Here is a 22613-nt window from a genome sequence, read left to right on the forward strand (position 1 = left end):
TTTGCTCTTCCTATTATTTCTGTTGCCCTTGGGAACAAACCTTTCCTCTGCCTCCTTGCACTTTGTTGTTACATATTCCATCATCTCGTTTACTGATTTTCCTACCAGTTCTCTGTCCCACTGAACCTCCTGCAGGAAGTTCCTCATACCTGTGTAGTCCCCCCTTTTATAGTTTGGCTTTTCCCATTCAATTCCTGTTACCCTCTCCACTTGTAACTCTACTATATACTCAAAACTCAGAACCACGTGATCGCTAGCTCCAAGGGGCCTCTCGTAGGTGATGTCCTCAATGTCTGAACTGTGTGCGTGTGTGTGTGTACTCACCTAGTTGTATTCACCTAGTTGAGGTTGCAGGGGTCGAGTCCAAGCTCCTGGTCCCGCCTCTTCACTGGTATGTGTGTGTGTGTGTGTGTGTGTGTGTGTGTGTGTGTGTGTGTGTGTGTGTGTGTGTGTGTGTGTGTGTGTGTGTGTGTGTGTGTGTGTGTTTACTAACCGATCTGTGTTTGCTGGGGTTGGGTTCTTGGCCGCCCCAGTACAGGAGAGGTTCTTTTCCCAAATTATTTTTCCCTGACTGAAGTGTTCACTAGCGTACTACGTGCTATTTATTCTTCGTGAGACCTGTTTTTATTTGCTCTCATTTTTATTACGTGGCTTTTGTTAACATTGAATTCCATCATCCATTTAGCCGAACCTATTCAGGTATTTTTTGCAGAGATTTAGTCTGCCACCTCTACTAGCCCGTCTCTTCTCTCCCCGCAGTCTACCACTGCTACGAATCAATCTCTTCACTTACTGCAGTCTACTACTACTTACTAACCAGTCTCTTCTCTCCTTGCCTCTACGATCATCACCACCAATTAAAAATCATGATTTAATATTTATTTTTTGCACGAGGTGGATCGATTAGTCAGTGGAAGACCTCGGTCAAGTTGTCAGGTACTTCCGAAGACGATGTGACCAAGACCCGTATCAAGGAACGTGTTACTATTTCTCCTGACAAACACCTCTCTCTAACTACCTTCTCTCTACCTTCCTCAGGCTCTACCTCCATCTGGCTCACTGTGACCTTCACCATCGAGCGTTACATCGCTGTCTGTCACCCCATCAAAGGAAAGGTAGGTGTGTCACCTGAGGTTACCTGAAATCGCCTGGCGTCACATGACTCTGGAATCAACTAATGATGCATGGGGGTCACCTGGGGTTCCCTGAGGGTCAGTTGTGGTCACCTCGCATTATCCGGGGTTCCCAGATAATGCGAGGTTGTCATGTGTTACCCAGGTAACACATGACCACCCGATATGGCTAAACAGGTCTGGTGATAGAACATCAAGCCACTTGTGAGAAGGTGCAGTGTTGATTATAGGCCAACTAGGCTATTATAATGTTTTTGGCGATTGTAGGGTACAATACGTTAATAACCACCAATAACTTCGATATTTATTACAATTATCTTTACAGGTAAAGAACCACTTGAATAAAAGAAAATGCAAAGTGTGAATTTTACATTGAGTATGCACATACTAATATTATCCTGTGTGTTTCCTGATAGTTATTAATCTAGTGATATTTCCTTTCTAACCTTGCAGGCCTGGTCTGAAACTGGCCCGTGGGAAAGATAATCCCCGGGACAACTAACAGATAAGAAAGACATTAAAAAAGGCAGCACATTAGGCATATCTGTTGCAAAGCAACGGATATTCCTAAGAGTTTTTTGGTATTTTTCTTCAATGTGTTCGTCATACAAGGCGGTAATACCGTAGTAGTTGTATACACCTAGACTTGAAAATAACTGGAGTTGCTTGGCTCTGCCTTGTATTAACTACTTGCATAATGAACAATGAGCGTGGCAGACTGCCAGGTGCAACCTTTTCACACTCACTCCTAGACCAGCAGTTGGTGATTTGCTGCTGTTGGGGAAGGACTTGAGTAGTTGCTCTGTCTCTATTAACATACCCTGTCACACAAACACTTTACAATATCATTCTGGGACTTATAGTTTCTGAGCATCTTGCAGACTCTCCTTTTAACTATATCGTTAAACATAACCTCTGAGAAGAAGAGTCATCACTGAACTTCATTCAGTGTTTCAGAACATCACAGCTACGCTTTCACTACTGTATATCTTGCATTATATCATCGTGGATTTAATGATATAATGTTTGAACAGTCTGAGAAAAGTGTCAGCATTAATTTGTGAGCATTGTATTCTACTTTTGGGTTGAACACACTGAGGAACAGTTTGGGACTTAATCTTTGGACACATCTGTCCCGTGTGGACGGACTGTTTGCTTAAATGGGGTCCATTATGTATCTTGGCACTGACTTTGACTCATTTAGGTGTTGTTAATATTCTTTCGGTAAATAATAAGTGGACTTAGCATTTCTCCTTTACGAACACAGCTTATTGTAGGATCGTATGGATGTGTTATTTTGACTGCTATGTTGACGTCTACACACTGTATTTTGTCTTAGAATTTGAATAGATAATATCTGTACACACATGCACTGTGTGCATTTCAGGTCATTCGCTAGTTAGTTGCACCCCTTGATACATGCATGGGTCTTATCGTTGTGATGTAATGGATCTTTCATGAAATTGGTCTGGTTTTGAGCCTTATCAAAATTATCATTTGGTGGTTGATTAATTAATATTTGCATGTGAGACATAGTCTTTTATTCAGGTGATGTTTCACTTGTGTCCTATCCTGTCACTATTATTTCTCATGCAGACTGTAATATATATTTGTACAAAATGTCTTGATTCAGTAAAGATAGATGCATTTTACACATCTTATTCCCAAATCCCTGACTGGTGAATAAAAGTATGGCTTTCGCTTAACCCTTGAGATAGTTTGCCTACAAATGACCTCTACTTTGGCATCAGAGATCATTCACATGCTGACATTTAATTCGACCTGTGGAGAACAAATAATCAGATATTTCCGTCTTATGCCGTGTAGGTTTGACGCTTTCCCTTGACTGTAATAATCTCCACCTTTTAAGAGAAAGTTTTGATATTTACTCTTCACCGCCATCTCTCTGATATTTATTTCAGTAACTTTGTTCTAATTAAAGTGCTTCGTTTATATTGGATAAATTCCAATTATTTTTGTTGAACGATCTGTTTTCGACCAAATGTTACTTTTAGAAAATGTGTTGGTATTTTGAGGCTGATTATTGGAAATCGAAGGTGTGTTGTTTTATTTTTATTGTTCTTAGTGAATGTTGTGTTTGTTATTGTCCTTAAAAGTGTTGTGTGGGTGTCGTTGGTGTTCTTGACGAGCACCTACCCCGAGGTCGTGGAACTGCACCACACGGCTCACAACCAGACAAAACAACATCCACCACCTCGACTTTCAAAGTCTGAAGATTCGGGTGCTGGAAGTATAACCAGAATGAGTCGAAGAATATCCTTCATTGTGGCTAACTTATTTTCAGAAAAGGCTCATAAATATTCTCAAGTTTAATTATATTATTCATGGTATAAAAACTGAACAAGGGCCTCGCAGCACCTGTAAAATGTGAGATAAGGTTTTAACCGAGAAAGGCATCTCCCAGAATCCGCTAGTAAAACTCGTCACTTTTGACAAAAACCACCTTAAACCAACTCAAGGTTTACCCAAAACCTTTTTTTTTCTACTGCTCTGACCTACCCCATTATTTCTTTCCCTCTTCATTCTATGGCCTATGAAAAGAAAAACATTTCCCATGAAAGGCCGAAGTTTAGAACACCAGCCTGGGGTGACCTGACCCACATAGCATCGACACGCTAGTCTTCTACAGGGAACATCTCTCTGGGAAAGTGTCTTCATACTGGTGAAGGGCTCTTGATCTATGGAACTGGAGCTACGCTTCTCTTTCTAGGATCAAATCTGATTGCCTCCATACCCTAGGTAGGGTAAGTCGTACGAGCATAGCGCTTCCCAGAGGCAGTTAATATGCAGAATACAAGATATAAGACAGCGTAAGCAATAAAATGGATAAGGATTGTCTTAAGTCCTTTATAGGAGTTGCTAAACAACCACGACAATAATGATGATGATGATAATAATAATAATAATAATAATAATAATAATAATAATAATAATAATAATAATAGTGTTTTCTTCAGTTCATTCTACAAGAAAGGTGCCTTGAAAGGGCAGTGAGAAGTTTATCATTGAAGTCATTGTAACCCTCCTGACTTCGCCAAACTTTTAGGTGCTGCAAAGTACAGTTCCATAAAAAAGATGCCTTTGGTGTTAGACGCTCATTGAGAAAAATAAAGACGGGAAGTATCAGGAAATCATTTGCGAGTTACTGATGTCCTGGAAGCAATCAGTTCTTGCAGCTGACTATCCCGGAGTAATCCCGGAGTACAAGCAACGGTTCTCTGGCAATTACAGGACCAAAGATCGAACCTCCGCCACTCCTTGAGTTGCATGAACCACCCAGGTTACTGCTTCTATTATTATTATTATAATAGAAGCCGTAATCTTACATTTAAAGCTAGAAAAAAAGCTACCGAACAACTTCTATTTAGCTGTCACCAGGACACAGGCGCGTTCATTCTGTTAGCTCACAGTGTGTTGCTGTCTGCTGTTATCTCTAGTGTGCTCGCGCAATTGTAAGATTTTCACGTTTATAATTTATATCCTCGTCTGTAATTTATGTTTCTGGTGTTTGGAAAGTGAATGCTTTTTTTTCTGTCATCCGAGTTTTATTTTAATTTATTTGGTAATGTTATTTATTAATAGTTTTATTTGCTCACTAGGAAAAAACTTTCTTTGTTCCTTAGTAAAAGTGATTTGTTATTATTGAAAAGGATATTTTTTAATTTATCACTTTGATGCATGCAGTAGTAAATTACATGTTAGGAAAAAGATAATTTGATATCTGTTACGTAATCTTGTTACCATGTTAATGAACTGTGTTTAAGCTCTGCATCTGACGTTCGTTTTGACTTGGCGCAGCTGCTGACTAGCTCTGTCTGTGGATAGTAGCAGAAAATATCTAAACTTTCTCGAAAGAATTTACTTGCACAAGCTTTTTTTTTCACTATGTCTTGTCTTGACATGTTGTATTGATTATGCTGATGCCAGCATGATGACCGTGAGTCTGGCTTTACCCAACAAGAGGAAGGACCTTCTTTGTAAAGCCTCAAGTATCTTCGTATATGTCTTTATTCTCAGTGCTAGGATGCTGACGTTATAAGACGCTCTTGTCCCTTTTGTGTTTCATTTTGTTTTTTATGTTAATCTTCTCTGTTGACTATATTTTTTGTTGTAAATTCACATGTCATTCAGTGAGCTACCAAGTTTGTCTCTGACTTTATGCTGATCTGTGTTATTGAAGTTGTATTTCCACTCTGTCAGAGGTGTTGTGTGATCTTTTTTTCTTTTTCTTCAACATTCTCTCTCTCTCTCTCTCTCTCTCTCTCTCTCTCTCTCTCTCTCTCTCTCTCTCTCTCTCTCTCTCTCTCTCTCTCTCTCTCTGTCCCTCCTTCCCCATGTCCAGTTCACCACGTACCCCTCCTTCCCCAGGTGTTCTGCACGGAAAGTCGTGCCAAGCGGGTGATCGTGGCGGTGTTCATCTTGTGTTTCACGTTAACAGCGACCACCCCGCACGAATGGGTCATCAACGAGGTCACCGATGCCGTCACGGGTCAACCCAGGCTTGCCATGGACTACTCTTTCCTGGGCAGCCACTCCACCTACAAGAAGGTGAGTTGGACGGCTCTCTTGTTACCCTTCCTCCCTCCCTCTTTCTGAAATAGAAGAGATTCTTTAGTCTCTCTCTCTCTCTCTCTCTCTCTCTCTCTCTCTCTCTCTCTCTCTCTCTCTCTCTCTCTCTCTCTCAGCAGTACACTGGCTCAGCCACTAAAATACTTGCATTAAAATTTCTGTGAGTGGCTAGTTTATTTTGCACACAATGTTTTTAATCAGACGGGTCTACAGGAAACTTCATCAGACCACATTAAAGATTTATATGTATTTCAGATACTGCAGAATCGTTTCACAGAAGTCGCTCTCTCTCTCTCTCTCTCTCTCTCTCTCTATATATATATATATATATATATATATATATATATATATATATATATATATATATATATACTTTATTAATTTATGTAAATCATGCAAGGTGTGGATACAGTTACTTTCTTTCGAATATCGTAATGACACCGAAGAAATTTTTCATTTCGTGTAAATTTTGGTTACGCGTATTTATGAAGGCCTGGATTTTTTTTTATAATCTGAGATATGTTGCTTTTGCGTGTGTGGCCACGGACCATTTGGCCATGGCCACTGAGCTGTTCATCACATGATCACCACTTTCTCTGTTGGCACATTATGCTTCCATGATGGAGGTCTCTTTGCGGGCTGGACTGGTAAACTATTTATAGCCAAACCACCAAGCCTTTGAATGACGACATCCTGTGGTCTTCTGATACTGTTACTTTCTCCAAAACACACCTACATCCTTTCACGTATCCTACATTCCCCTACGCATCCTGTATCCTGCACAAATCCTACATCCTCTCGCATATCCTCCTTCTTTCCACACTTCCTAAATACTCACCCATCCTCTAACTGTGGTGCACAGGAAGAGTCTCTCACAGTGTCTCAGATGGAGACCCTCACACGAGCTACACAAATCAGGTGAAAGTGCAAAGAGAAGAGAGCGTAAAAATAAACAAATGGGAAATGAGGTTAGGACAAGGCAGAGGAAGCTTCTTAGAGAGCAGACCTGCTGAAGCCTCCAAATGGGATTCTTTCAGATTTGATCCTGGAGTCACTCGATATAACTAAAACTCGGAATGTGAAATTGTCTGTTCTTAGAGTCCCGTTTTGGTTATATAACAACAGTGATCAAGACATTGGCAAACACGACACTTTCCAATGATTCTGATAGGAGAAGAGAGGGACAGAATGGGAAGAAAGAGAGAAAAGAGAGCCAGGATCTCTCCTTTCAAACGAGGGTTTGAAAGGAGAGATCATGACTGTGTCTAGACATAATAGTTATTAATAATAATAATAATAATAATATCTTTATTTCTACAAGTACATGTACATGATACACAAGCCTAGCTGACATCAATAACATACTACTATATAGAAAGCAGCTTGTTATGCAGAGCATTTCGGGAAAATTAGGTCAGTTTTGTCACAGGATGCGACCCACACCAGTCAACTAACGCCCACACTGATGCGTGAACATGGACAGCAGGTGTCTTATGGAAACATGTTCTAATGCTATCCGGCCGTACCGGGGATTCGAACTAATGTTATCCGGCCGTACCGGGGATTCGAACTAATGTTATCCGGCCGTACCGGGGATTCGAACTCCCGACAGTATGTGAGACTGCGCTAGCGATAGAGCTACGGGTTCAAAGCCACAATAAGAAAATAAACTTTATACCAAATAACAAAAAAAAACTAAGTTGACATAGGTAAAGTTGAGAAAGTAATAAATGGGCCAAAGAAAGGGCAAGATAATGAGATCAAATAAAAGAATTATGGGAGAATGTTGAAAAATGTGAAGGGGATCCTGATGGTAATGCCATTAACGGAAGGGAGGTGGGAGAGTGCAAATGCTTTGGTGATTATCTGTAAAAAAAATAATATTGAGGGAGACAGCTCAAAAAATTCAGCAGTAGATGAGTCTGCATTTTATGGAAGTAGAGAACAAGGGGGGGAAATGCTGTCCATATTTTTTTGGGGATCAGAGCTATGTGGAGATACATACAAGGTAAGGAAATACATACTTTGTTCACAGCTTGTGCGTTCCTTACATTGTGAAGCTCTCTGGTCACACAAGGCGACTCACTATATGGTAGGTTCTCCTGGGACATTCATATAATGTCTGCATCATGGACTGACAAGCCTACTCGGAAACGTGCAACAAAAACACTGGTACTAGGCAAGTCGAGTCGTTACTGGACAGTGTCTACCTATTTATTATTTGTTTTAAATGCTTTGTTTATGGCTATTATTTTATTCATTTATTACTGTTGCAAACCTACCATTAAACCCGTTACTTCCCTCACTGGGACAGGTGTAGGGTATAATAAAGAGAGTCAGGAGGTAGGGGATCATGACGGGAGTCATGAGGTAGGGGATCATGAGAGAGGTCAGAGGGTAGAGGATCATTAGGGGATTTAGGGGGTAGGGAATCATGAGGGGAGTCGGGGGGGGCAGTCATAAATTAGGAAGGGCCACTGATAGAGAGGGATGAGGGGGAACAGAGGAGGTGGCTAACTGTGAGGCATAGAGGGGATGTGAAGGGATATCACCAGGGTGGGGGTGGAAAAGGTGAAAGAGGTCCAGGAGAAATTACTAGTGTAGGGAGGTGAAGGTGTGGGGGATCATTGGTGAAATGTGTGGGTGGTGAGTGTTCACGGCACAGGTGAAGTGGTGAAGGGATGGTCACTGTACAGGCGTGATTTTGTATGGAGGGTCATTGGATAGGTAGGGTGGTGTAAAGGGTCACTGGACAGGTGGGGTGGTGTAAGGAGGGTCACTGGACAGGTGTGGTGGTGTAGGGAAGGTCACTGGACAGGTGGGGTGCTGTAGGGAGGATCGCTGGACAGGTGGGGCGGTGTAAAGAGTCACTGGACAGGTGTGCTGGTGTAGGGAGGGTCACTGGACAGGTGTGGTGGTGTAGGGAGGATCGCTGGACAGGTGGGGTGGTGTAAAGGGTCACTAGTATTTTAAATATTATTCTGGACAGATGAAGTGATTAAGGAAAGCCAATTTTTTAACTGAGTACACTCACAACATTCATCTACCCCAGTCTATTATGACAGTTACAGTGTGACAACAAAAGCTATGTATGTTTCCCGGCCATATTCCATGTTACAGTACGGGACCAAAAACTATCTGTGTTTCCCCTGTCATATTCCATCACACTTGAAGGGTTTCATACATGAAGTAATGGAATCTGTCAACTTGAGCTGGGTGAATGAGGGGTAGAGGGTGTTGGGGTCACCTTGGAAGGGATAGTGGATCAGGAGGGGACACTTACTAATCTTTTCGGTGACAAATATTTGGATCCCACTGCTGCCACCAAGTGTTCAGATCCCACTGCTGCAACCAAGTGTTCAGATCCCACTGCTGCAACCAAGTGTTCAGATCCCACTACTGCCACCAAGTGTTCAGATCCCACTGTTGCAACCAAGTGTTCAGATCCCACTGCTGCCACCAAGTGTTCAGATCCCACTGCTGCCACCAAGTGTTCAGATCCCACTGCTGCCACCAAGTGTTCAGATCCCACTGTTGCCACCAAGTGTTCAGATCCCACTGCTGCCACCAAGTGCTCAGATCCCACTGCTGCCACCAAGTATTCAGATCCTACTGTTGCCACCAAGTGTTCAGATCCCACTGCTGCCACCAAGAGCTCAGATCCCACTGCTGCCACCAAGTGTTCAGATCCCATTGTTGCCACCAAGTGTTCAGATCCCACTGCTGCCACCAAGTGTTCAGATCCCACTGCTGCCACCAAGTGTTCAGACCCCACTGCTGCAACCAAGTGTTCAGATCCCACTGCTGCCACCAAATGCTCAGATCCCACTGCTGCCACCAAGTATTCAGATCCTACTGTTGCCACCAAGTGTTCAGATCCCACTGCTGCCACCAAGAGCTCAGATCCCACTGCTGCCACCAAGTGTTCAGATCCCATTATTGCCACCAAGTGTTCAGATCCCACTGCTGCCACCAAGTGTTCAGATCCCACTGCTGCCACCAAGTGTTCAGATCCCACTGCTGCAACCAAGTGTTCAGATCCCACTGCTGCCACAAAGTGTTCAGATCCCACTGTTGCCACCAAGTGTTCAGATCCCACTGCTGCCACCAAGTGTTCAGATCCCAATGCTGCCACCAAGTGTTCAGATCCCACTGCTGCCACCAAGTGTTCAGATCCCACTGCTGCCACCAAGTATTTAGACCCCACTGCTGCAACCAAGTGTTCAGATCCCACTGCTGCCACCAAGTGTTTAGATCCCACTGCTGCCACCAAGTGTTCAGATCTCACTGCTGCCACCAAGTGTTCAGATCCCACTGCTGCAACCAAGTGTTCAGATCCCACTGCTGCCACCAAGTGTTCAGATCTCACTGCTGCCACCAAGTGTTCAGATCTCACTGCTGCCACCAAGTGTTCAGCTCCCACTGCTGCCACCAAGTGTTCAGATCTCACTGCTGCCACCAAGTGTTCAGATCCCACTGCTGCCACCAAGTGTTCAGATCTCACTGCTGCCACCAAGTGTTCAGATCTCACTGCTGCCACCAAGTGTTCAGATCCCACTGCTGCAACTAAGTGTTCAGATCCCACTGCTGCCACCAAGTGTTCAGATCCCACTGCTGCCACCAAGTGTTCAGATCCCACTGCTGCCACCAAGTGTTTAGATCCCACTGCTGCCACCAAGTGTTTAGATCCCACTGCTGCCACCAAGTGTTCAGATCTCACTGCTGCCACCAAGTGTTCAGATCCCACTGCTGCAACTAAGTGTTCAGATCCCACTGCTGCCACCAAGTGTTCAGATCCCACTGCTGCCACCAAGTGTTTAGATCCCACTGCTGCCACCAAGTGTTCAGATCCCACTGCTGCCACCAAGTGTTCAGATTCCACTGCTGCCACCAAGTGTTCAGATCCCACTGCTGCCACCAAGTGTTCAGATCCCACTGCTGCCACCAAGTGTTTAGATCCCACTGCTGCCACCAAGTGTTTAGATCCCACTGCTGCCACCAAGTGTTCAGATCCCACTGCTGCCACCAAGTGTTCAGATCCCACTGCTGCCACCAAGTATTTAGATCCCACTGCTGCCACCAAGTGTTTAGATCCCACTGCTGCCACCAAGTGTTTAGATCCCACCACTGCCACCAAGTGACTGAGGTACTCAACACATACCTCCTTAATCTTATTAAGATTCAATTTAACTTTTCAGGTCATGTCTGTAATCTTAACAAGTAAGATAACGATCTCATCTTCACGTTAGCTATCAACACAAACAACAAGGTGAAAACACATGAGACTTTACGGAATACATTAAATATAATCCAGTAACAATAAAAAAATTACTCTGTGCTTCTCATTCAAGGAATTAGAGTTCCTTTCCATTTCCTTGGATCAAACTTGATAACCATTCTTATACCAAATACTATATATCCTCCTGCACTCACTGATTTTCCTTTGAATATATAACGATCGTATTGCATATAGTCAACTTGACTCTGTTTAAAAAACTCAGGTGTTTTAAATTTCAATCACAGATCCCTCTAAATTATTTGTGAATCATGTGTATCATAATGCCAACCATGTTATGTGTCTGCATGTAAGCCATGTCATGTGTTCTTATGTTAATCATGTCTTGTTTCCTGTACCAACCACGTCATGCATCCTCATATTAACCAAGTCATATGTGTCTTCATGTCTACCATGTCATGTGTCCATGCCATGTTCACCATGGCATGTCCTTATGTCATCCACGCCACGTGTCTCTATGTAAGCCATATTATGTGTCCACATGTCAGTCACATCATGTGTCCTCATATCAGTCACGTCATATGTGTCCTCATGTCAGTCACATCATGTGTGTTCTCATGTAAGTCACGTCATATGTAACATCATGCTGATCTTCGTAATTCAGCTTGACAAAACATGAGGTTTCTGTATTTTACACGAGTCAGAAAAGATAGTACTTGGGATTCACTAGATGATTAACCGTGAGCACCAAGAACCTGTAATACACTGGTGGCTGATTTACTGATACAGACGACAGGTACAACAGCGGTTACCGGATCACTGATACCCAGCACTGGTAAACCAGCAGTTGCATTATCACTGATACCCTGCATCGATAAACCATTAGTTAGTTTAATACCTGAGCGGGTCATCCTCAGACAAAGACCTCCCCCACCCTCACGAGATAACACTTTCCTGTTTCCTGACAAAGAAAACATCACCATCACCTTTCCTTGCGGAATAAAACCCCTCATAACTCCTGGTACTCTTAACTCGCCCCAAACATAGTGTATTACGTGACCAAGTTACTGTCCAGATAATGGCCTCATTCCTCACTGAAACAGTTTAAAATACGCGGTCTGAAGCTGGAATGCTGTCTTCTCTCGGTATGGAGGCCATGATGGAATCTCGCATCTCAGAAGCTATGGACGGAAAGCATCTATATAGTATCTGCTATTGTTCCATATTGAACTGTGCATATTGCGGTTTGTAGCTTTTGTTCCCGCCTCTCTACTTTTCGTCTGCCAGATTTACTCCTTCCTAGCCTCGTAGGCTCAGTCGTACCTGTTCTTAAAACTATGTATTTAGCCTGATTTCGCCATTTTTTTTTATTTAATTCTAGTGGCATAAGCCACTAGAATTAAATGAAAAAATATAAATTTGCTAAAAAAAATGCGTAAAAAGTATTTAAAAAGTGAAGCACTGCGAAAAAAAATCTTTTGTTTAAATTGAAACCCTGACTGATATTTCAGCAGTTTTTCCTGGAAATGCAGTTCAGTATTTAATTTGATTAAAATTTTAGTGTTTTATACAATATAACATCAGTTCTGTTATTTACGTTGTGTATAATAATGTTAATTAAAAATAAAGTTTAATTAATTTTTTTTTTTTGCGTACAAGATGCCGTGACTCACAAGAAAACAGATTCTTCGTCTTTCCCGCTTCCACCCCTCAAGGGAAGTTCCTTGACGCTGGTGAGGGGCTCTTGATCTAGGGAATTGGATCTGTGCTCCAGCTCCCTGAATTGAGCCTGAATGCCTTCCATCCCCCCCCCCTCTCACATGCGTTGTATAATCCTATGGGTTTAGCGATCCCCTATGATTATAATAATAATTTCCCGCTTCCACTGTCCTTGAAAAACGTTGTTAAATTTCTCATCATTTTCCACTACATTCCACCATCAAGCCGGTATTTATATATCACTAAAAAGTCGGGATTTATGTTATTCCCAGTGTTAACTACAGCGTAGGTCTGAGAGACTCTCTATTTCTGTGCTGGCTTCGCATTTACATTGATGCTGTGAGGTATTGAGGTGACTCTTGTAATCATTAAAACGAGTTTTAAAATATATAATTTATGCATAAGATATAGGTCAGGAGAGTGCCTCATAGATCAGTGGTAGTGCGTTTAGCTGACAAGCGAAAGAATGTGAGGTGTTGAGACTGTTGTCCTCGGTGTTCGTCCCAGAGAATTACTAATCACGCTGTCCTGGTCATGGGGCGACATTCTCGTCTCTTTGAGCGACCAAATGGCCTGTTTCTTGTAGGAATGATCTTCATTAGCCAGAAGGTACGGATGGAAGGGAAGAGATAACGGCCTTTATAAGCGCAGGAAAATTAACTGAAGTTGGACTTGTAGGGTGTTAGCCATGCTGGTAAGTGGAGTTGCTATGTCAGTATCTGGTGGAACCTCCATGGAACCATGGAGGTGTAAACTGGTAGTAAAGACGGGACTCGGTTTTATTCTGTGAGAGTTCAGTCAGCCTATAGGTCATTACCTTATTATTCCATGTAACCTTAATCTCCCTTAGTATTAATAATAATTTCCCTCGGTTGTATTCCTTGAATTAGTTATATCACGGGAATAGCGTTCAGTATTGGACGAGACCGTAAGTATATATAAACAAGTCTCGCAGTGCCTACTGTCCTCGTTACCTAGTAGTAAGTACATACCTAGGAGGTAGTAGACTGATTTAGGTGGCATCCTGTTGAGGAGAACACGAGGATCTCATTCGAAATAAACCACAGTTTCGCTTTCTCTCAAGAAGTTAATATTCCGATTTTATTCATCTTGTACTAGTGAGGTGTTTTGAGGGTTGAGTTAGGAGGAGGAGGGTCGGGATAACCCCTCACTGTTGAGAGGTAGTGGGGGGGGGGAATTGGAGGGATTAGGGGAAGGAGGATGGAGAATTGAAAGGATCGAGTGATGAAGGGAAGGTCACCGTGTTAGGACCTGTCAGAACACGCTCGCTCGGGCAGAAAGTAGGGTAAAAAAAAAGGAAGGTGGATGAAATTGTTTTTTTTCTGCCTGTCCACAGTCCCGTGCAGCGCCACTGAGAAAAAAAATCTGGAAAATTCAGTTGGTAATTGGGGTCGATGAGCCATGTCTTCCCTGACTTCTGCTGTCTCTCCCTTTATCTCCTTCTCTTCCTTTATTTACTTCCTTTACTCCATTCCATCTGTTTCCGTTATATTATTCGTCATCGTAATCATCATAGTGGGGTTGACAGGTCTTGGGTGTTTGGCTCTCATACAGAAGGTATCATCATTCTGAGATGATTCTCAGTATCATTACAATGATGATATACAGTGCCGACAAGACGAGGAATTCAACACGTGTGCAACACTTGGGTGTTGCACACGTGTTGAATTCTTCACGATCCTCTGTAGATGAGGTGCAGGCACATACCCCATCACCTGTCTGCAGGTGATCCTGCTGCCCCTCTGACTGACTTGTGGAGTGCTGCTGGCGGTGGAGAACATTTCTAACTCTTTGGCCTTTTCGCTTAATTACAGGGGTTCATGTAGGTACCTCGGGAAACTCTCTGAGAAGTCTTTCAACTTTGCCAATTGAACAGGAGATTTAATTCATGCTCGTTATTTTTTGTTGTGTGTCTTGTTCCTCCTAGTGGTTTGTATGTTACTTGTGTTGTTTATAATATATATCACTGATGTTGATGAGGGAATTACTAGTGATATGAGCAAATTCGCCGATGACACAAAGACAGGTAGGATAATTGATTCAAACGTAGATATCAGGGAACTTCAGGAGGATTTAGACAAACTCAATACCTGGTCAGAAAAGTGGCAGATGCAGTTCAATGTAGATAAATGCAAGGTTCTGAAGTTCGGGAGTATCCACAACCCTAGTACTTATAAGTTAAATAATGTAGAACTTAGCCATACAGATTGCGAAAAGGACTTGGGGGTTATGGTGAGCAGCAACCTTAAACCAAGGCAGCAATGCCTAAGCGTACGTAATAAAGCAAACAGATTACTGGGATTTATGTCAAGAAGTGTAATCAACAGAAGTTCAACGGTTATATTACAGCTTTATACATCATTAGTAAGGCCTCACCTACATTATGCAGCTCAGTTCTGGTCTCCATATTACAGAATGGACATAAATTTGTTAGAAAACATTCAGCATAGCATGACTAAATTAATACACAGCATTAGAAATCTTCCTTATGAAGAAAGATTGAAGACCCTTAAATTACATTCACTTGTTAGACGAAGAATGAGGGGAGACATGATCGAAGTGTATAAGTGGAAGATAGGTATTAATAAAGAGGAAATTAATAAGGTCTTGAGGATATCTCTCCAAGAGAGAACCCGCAGTAATGGATTTAAATTAGACAAGTTTAGATATAGAAAGGACATAGGGAAGTATTGGTTTGGAAATAAGGTAGCTGATGAGTGGAACAGTCTACCTAGTTGGGTTATAGAGGCTAGGTTGTAGGTTGGTAGACAGCAACCACCCAGGGAAGTACTACCGTCCTGCCAGATGACTGTGAAACAAAAACCTGTAATTGTTTTGCATGATGGTAGGATTGCTGGTTTCTTTTTCTGTCTCATAAACACGCTAAGATAACAGGGATATCTTGCTACTCCTACTAACACTTTGGTCACACTTCACAGACACGCACATGCATATATATATATACATACATCTAGGTTTTTCTCCTTTTTCTAAATAGCTCTTGTTCTTTTTATTTCTTCTATTGTCCATGGGGAAGTGGAAAAGAATCTTTCCTCCGTAAGCCATGCGTGTCGTATGAGGCGACTAAAATGCCGGGAGCAATGGGCTAGTAACCCCTTCTCCTGTATACAATTACTAAAAAAGAGAAGAAGAAAAACTTTATAAAACTGGGTTGCTTAAATGTGCGTGGATGTAGTGCGGATGACAAGAAACAGATGATTGCTGATGTTATGAATGAAAAGAAGTTGGATGTCCTGGCCCTAAGCGAAACAAAGCTGAAGGGGGTAGGAGAGTTTCAGTGGGGGGAAATAAATGGGATTAAATCTGGAGTATCTGAGAGAGTTAGAGCAAAGGAAGGGGTAGCAGTAATGTTAAATGATCAGTTATGGAAGGAGAAAAGAGAATATGAATGTGTAAATTCAAGAATTATGTGGATTAAAGTAAAGGTTGGATGCGAGAAGTGGGTCATAATAAGCGTGTATGCACCTGGAGAAGAGAGGAATGCAGAGGAGAGAGAGAGATTTTGGGAGATGTTAAGTGAATGTATAGGAGCCTTTGAACCAAGTGAGAGAGTAATTGTGGTAGGGGACTTGAATGCTAAAGTAGGAGAAACTTTTAGAGAGGGTGTGGTAGGTAAGTTTGGGGTGCCAGGTGTAAATGATAATGGGAGCCCTTTGATTGAACTTTGTATAGAAAGGGGTTTAGTTATAGGTAATACATATTTTAAGAAAAAGAGGATAAATAAGTATACACGATATGATGTAGGGCGAAATGACAGTAGTTTGTTGGATTATGTATTGGTAGATAAAAGACTGTTGAGTAGACTTCAGGATGTACATGTTTATAGAGGGGCCACAGATATATCAGATCACTTTCTAGTTGTAGCTACACTGAGAGTAAAAGGTAGATGGGATACAAGGAGAATAGAAGCATCAGGGAAGAGAGAGGTGAAGGTTTATAAACTAAAAGAGGAGGCAGTTAGGGTAAGATATAAACAGCTATTGGAGGATAGATGGGCTAATGAGAGCATAGGCAATGGGGTCGAAGAGGTATGGGGTAGGTTTAAAAATGTAGTGTTAGAGTGTTCAGCAGAAGTTTGTGGTTACAGGAAAGTGGGTGCAGGAGGGAAGAGGAGCGATTGGTGGAATGATGATGTAAAGAGAGTAGTAAGGGAGAAAAAGTTAGCATATGAGAAGTTTTTACAAAGTAGAAGTGATGCAAGGAGGGAAGAGTATATGGAGAAAAAGAGAGAGGTTAAGAGAGTGGTGAAGCAATGTAAAAAGAGAGCAAATGAGAGAGTGGGTGAGATGTTATCAACAAATTTTGTTGAAAATAAGAAAAAGTTTTGGAGTGAGATTAACAAGTTAAGAAAGCCTAGAGAACAAATGGATTTGTCAGTTAAAAATAGGAGAGGAGAGTTATTAAATGGAGAGTTAGAGGTATTGGGAAGATGGAAGGAATATTTTGAGGAATTGTTAAATGTTGATGAAGATAGGGAAGCTGTGATTTCGTGTATAGGGCAAGGAGGAATAACATCTTGTAGGAGTGAGGAAGAGCCAGTTGTGAGTGTGGGGGAAGTTCGTGAGGCAGTAGGTAAAATGAAAGGGGGTAAGGCAGCCGGGATTGATGGGATAAAGATAGAAATGTTAAAAGCAGGTGGGGATATAGTTTTGGAGTGGTTGGTGCAATTGTTTAATAAATGTATGGAAGAGGGTAAGGTACCTAGGGATTGGCAGAGAGCATGCATAGTTCCTTTGTATAAAGGCAAAGGGGATAAAAGAGAGTGCAAAAATTATAGGGGGATAAGTCTGTTGAGTGTACCTGGTAAAGTGTATGGTAGAGTTATAATTGAAAGAATTAAGAGTAAGACGGAGAATAGGATAGCAGATGAACAAGGAGGCTTTAGGAAAGGTAGGGGGTGTGTGGACCAGGTGTTTACAGTGAAACATATAAGTGAACAGTATTTAGATAAGGCTAAAGAGGTCTTTGTGGCATTTATGGATTTGGAAAAGGCGTATGACAGGGTGGATAGGGGGGCAATGTGGCAGATGTTGCAAGTGTATGGTGTAGGAGGTAGGTTACTGAAAGCAGTGAAGAGTTTTTACGAGGATAGTGAGGCTCAAGTTAGAGTATGTAGGAAAGAGGGAAATTTTTTCCCAGTAAAAGTAGGCCTTAGACAAGGATGTGTGATGTCACCGTGGTTGTTTAATATATTTATAGATGGGGTTGTAAGAGAAGTAAATGCGAGGGTCTTGGCAAGAGGCGTGGAGTTAAAAGATAAAGAATCACACACAAAGTGGGAGTTGTCACAGCTGCTCTTTGCTGATGACACTGTGCTCTTGGGAGATTCTGAAGAGAAGTTGCAGAGATTGGTGGATGAATTTGGTAGGGTGTGCAAAAGAAGAAAATTAAAGGTGAATACAGGAAAGAGTAAGGTTATGAGGATAACAAAAAGATTAGGTGATGAAAGATTGAATATCAGATTGGAGGGAGAGAGTATGGAGGAGGTGAACGTATTCAGATATTTGGGAGTGGACGTGTCAGCGGATGGGTCTATGAAAGATGAGGTGAATCATAGAATTGATGAGGGAAAAAGAGTGAGTGGTGCACTTAGGAGTCTGTGGAGACAAAGAACTTTGTCCTTGGAGGCAAAGAGGGGAATGTATGAGAGTATAGTTTTACCAACGCTCTTATATGGGTGTGAAGCGTGGGTGATGAATGTTGCAGCGAGGAGAAGGCTGGAGGCAGTGGAGATGTCATGTCTGAGGGCAATGTGTGGTGTGAATATAATGCAGAGAATTCGTAGTTTGGAAGTTAGGAGGAGGTGCGGGATTACCAAAACTGTTGTCCAGAGGGCTGAGGAAGGGTTGTTGAGGTGGTTCGGACATGTAGAGAGAATGGAGCGAAACAGAATGACTTCAAGAGTGTATCAGTCTGTAGTGGAAGGAAGGCGGGGTAGGGGTCGGCCTAGGAAGGGTTGGAGGGAGGGGGTAAAGGAGGTTTTGTGTGCGAGGGGCTTGGACTTCCAGCAGGCATGCTTGAGCGTGTTTGATAGGAGTGAATGGAGACAAATGGTTTTTAATACTTGACGTGCTGTTGGAGTGTGAGCAAAGTAACATTTATGAAGGGATTCAGGGAAACCGGCAGGCCGGACTTGAGTCCTGGAGATGGGAAGTACAGTGCCTGCACTCTGAAGGAGGGGTGTTAATGTTGCAGTTTAAAAACTGTAGTGTAAAGCACCCTTCTGGCAAGACAGTGATGGAGTGAATGATGGTGAAAGTTTTTCTTTTTCGGGCCACCCTGCCTTGGTGGGAATCGGCCGGTGTGATAATAAAAAAAAAAATAAAAAATACATGAGTGAGAGGGGTTGGATTTGAGTGGGACTTGCATATGAGTGGATAGAGTTATCAGAGCTTATTTCTTGGGTAGCACTGAAAATTGGGTTGGGCAAATGTTTTGTTAGTGGGATGAATTGCAAAGGACCTGCCTAGTATGGGCCAACAGGCCTGCTGCAGTGTTCCTCCTTTCTTATGTTCTTATGTTGTGTGTTGTTCCTGCTAGTAGTTTGTTACTTGTGTTGTGTGTTGTTCCTGCTAGCAGTTTGTGACTTAATTTCACCTTCCATGCTTTTATATGTGGTCTGTAGCATTTTTATTAAGGCAGCGAGTAATGTCAGGTCAAAATGTTTTTCAGATCTCAAAATAATTTCCTTCCATCATCATCATCATCATCATCATCATCATCATCATCATCATCATCATCATCATCATCATCATCATCATCATCATCATCATCATCATCATCATCATCATCGTCATCATCACAATCAACAGCATCATCAATCAAATTGTTACCACGGCCGTACACTTCCAGTTGGGTCCTTCAGGCTTGGCAGAATGCAACATAAGTTCCAGTTTACACATTGCTACAACCAGGAAGCCCAAAGCTCTTCATGAAAGAGATTACAGTCATTTGTACTCCATAGGGTTCCAGATGATGTTTAAAAAGCCTTACACAAAAATATTGACTACACAGAAAGACACAATACGTCTACCCACCCAGCTGGTCACAGACTGACTGGCTAAGCTCACCGGACTGGAAACATTCATAAGGATAATATCTTCACACTGGTCTTAATCATATGACGACCTGTCACTGGCTCTCGAGGGAGAGTCAAGAAGGTTAAATTATGCAGTAGGGGCTGCAAGATCTCTCTGTGAGACAGCAGATCATGGGTGTCCCTGACTTCAGGGACTGAAGTCACCTGCAACCACACAACCACTTCCTTAAACCCCTTCTCAGCCAACCGGTTACATCTCTCCCCACAATTTTTACCTAAATTTCCAATAACCATTGAAAAATATATAAAGCTTTCATACCTATTTTTAACATCAGCAGCACAATTTATAAGAATTGTATCCTTCAAATTCTAAATTTTATCGTAAATGTACATTTTCACTAAGCTAATTTTATTTTAACCAGTTCTGTAAGAATCAGAGAAGCCTACAAGTGTATTTACTTAGGCTAAACAAATATTAATTTAAAAAACGCTAAAGACCCATCAGTTCTTACACATTGAACATTAAATTGGTATAAAATACCGACAGGTTGTTAGGTAAGACACATATGCAACAGTTAGGTATCTTTATTTCGAAACGTTTCGCCTACACAGTAGGGTTCTTCAGAAGAAGAAGCCTACTGTGTAGGCGAAACGTTTCGAAATAAAGATACCTAACTGTTGCATATGTGTCTTACCTAACAACAGTTCTTACACACTGACCAGCTTCGTGAAATCTCTCCTCAAACCATGAAAAATTCATAATTATTATAACGAAACCATTTTGCTAACCTCTCTGGCGCCCCTAGAGCAACACATCATTAAAAATGAAAATTTACATAGCTTACATAGAAACACAAGCTAATTTAAAAAGAATACATACAGTAGTACCCAGGCTGCTGTATGCACTCAGTTTCGCCCAGACTCATGCCTTATATATATTTTTAATGGCTAATAACTGATAAATAGTATAGTACTAATAAATTAATGTAGAAATTCTTGAAATCTTAGCCTACCTTTCACCTCACACTTTCTACTTCCTCTTTTTTCTTGATTGCTTCTTTGTGCTTTATTGTGTAAGTTTGACCTCGTCATTATTTACCTATTAAACTTTGAAAACGCCTCAGTCAAACTCTGATTGGTTGAGGCGTGTCAGCCACACTGTTATTGACTGAGGGGCGCCAGTCTTTCCCTCTGCCTCAGGCAGAGGGAAATATAATATAAAATAGTATAATATATAACATAATATATAATATAATGTAATATAAAACAAGAGTACAATTTCCTTCTGCTCTTGTATGCAAGGTATATCATATGCTAGCTCAGCCAGAGTATACATTGTACAAAAATTCTGCGCTCTACAGGGATATATTACTCCAAAATCAATCTTCATAAATTTAAGTGTCGTTATTTGTACTTCAACCCTCCAGTCAATTGTTTTGCAACTGATAACATTAGGAGAAATTTTTCTAACTAATTAATCACCTGTGTTATAAACTGGATCCAATATTCTTGCATACGGTTCATTATTACTGTCAATGAATGATTTTTTTCCGTGTAAACTGCTGGTTACTTCTGTAAATTGAAGTCCTGACCCAGTTATGTTCGTCTCGGATCTTTATACTCTATTTCATACGACAGACGAGGCAAGCACAACAGAGCTGTGAAGTCATATAAACCACAGTTCCATCATAGCTGCCACATTAGTAGTGTCAATTTTTGTTTTTGCATGGACCTGCCTAGTATGGGCCAACAGGCCTGCTGCAGTGATCCTCCTTTCTTATGTTCTTATGTACCGTATTTTCTGGAGTATAAGTCGCACGAGCATATAAGACGATGTGTCCAAGCAATTGTAACGTAACGTAAGTAATCAGCTGCTAAAGCGTAACCTGAAGCCTACCCTTGACTGTGACCTTGAGCATACAAGGCGCAGGATGAGTTTCCAGAACTTTTTGTGGGGAAAAAGGTGCGCCTTATATGCCGGAAAAATACGGTATATATATATATATATATATATATATATATATATATATATATATATATATATATATATATATATATATATATATATATATATATATATATATATATATATATATATATATATATATATATATATATATATATATATATATATATATATATATAAGGTGCTAAACTATATGGGTCCTTCACTGTGAGGATTGCTGGAGGATGGATCCTTTCTTCGCCTTTACCGAGACAGACGTGCGGCTCTCGCTTCATTTTTCAGTATTGGTTCGGTACTGGAAGTTAATTTTAACATAATGTCTTTGAAGTTTTTCTATTTTGTCAACTTGTTTCTGTACGCTAACATCACACTATTACTAAATATTTCATCTTTGGTTTGACCTATGGTGTACTTTTTTTGCTTTTAGTATTTGACTGTACATATATCTGGCATACCTATTTGCAGTTGCAAGGGTCGAATCATAACTCCTGGCTGTGTGTGTGTGTGTGTCTTTGTTTGTGTGTGTGTGTGTGTGTGTCTGTGTCTGTGTGTGTGTGTGTGTGTGTGTGTGTGTGTGTGTGTGTGTGCGTGTGTGTTTGTACGCTTGCATGTATTTTGCATTATTTTACCCCATATAAAATGTTGCCTCGCTTGAGCCCAACTTTTTGATATGCAAATTGGCAGTCAATATTCCTTATCGCATGAGAGTGAAAGTCTGTCACAGCACACTCTCCCTGGGGATGTGCCGCCACACTTTATTGCAAAAAAATAAATTTAGCAAATTTAGAATACCTAAATTATGTCATAGGTGTGTTGCAGGTGTGGTATAGGTATGCTACTGATATATTACGAGTTACATGTGCGTTACTGGAATGTTACAGGTGTATT

The 22613-nt window shown here is 41.4% G+C and overlaps 1 protein-coding gene across 3 annotated transcripts in view; it reads left to right on the forward strand.

The window, feature by feature from the left end:
• Positions 1 to 22613, forward strand: part of LOC128693288 (FMRFamide receptor) — a 525101-nt gene that overhangs the window by 489763 nt on the left and 12725 nt on the right. For all 3 annotated transcript variants that reach the window (XM_053782882.2, XM_053782884.2, XM_053782883.2), the window contains 2 exons: positions 1039 to 1115; positions 5523 to 5702. In XM_053782882.2, the coding sequence (XP_053638857.1) occupies positions 1039 to 1115; positions 5523 to 5702 (257 nt within the window). The remainder of the gene's footprint in view (positions 1 to 1038; positions 1116 to 5522; positions 5703 to 22613) is intronic.

The sequence above is a fragment of the Cherax quadricarinatus genome, chromosome 28 (genome assembly GCF_038502225.1).
Source record: "Cherax quadricarinatus isolate ZL_2023a chromosome 28, ASM3850222v1, whole genome shotgun sequence".
In the NCBI taxonomy this organism is placed as follows: Eukaryota; Metazoa; Arthropoda; class Malacostraca; order Decapoda; family Parastacidae; genus Cherax; species Cherax quadricarinatus.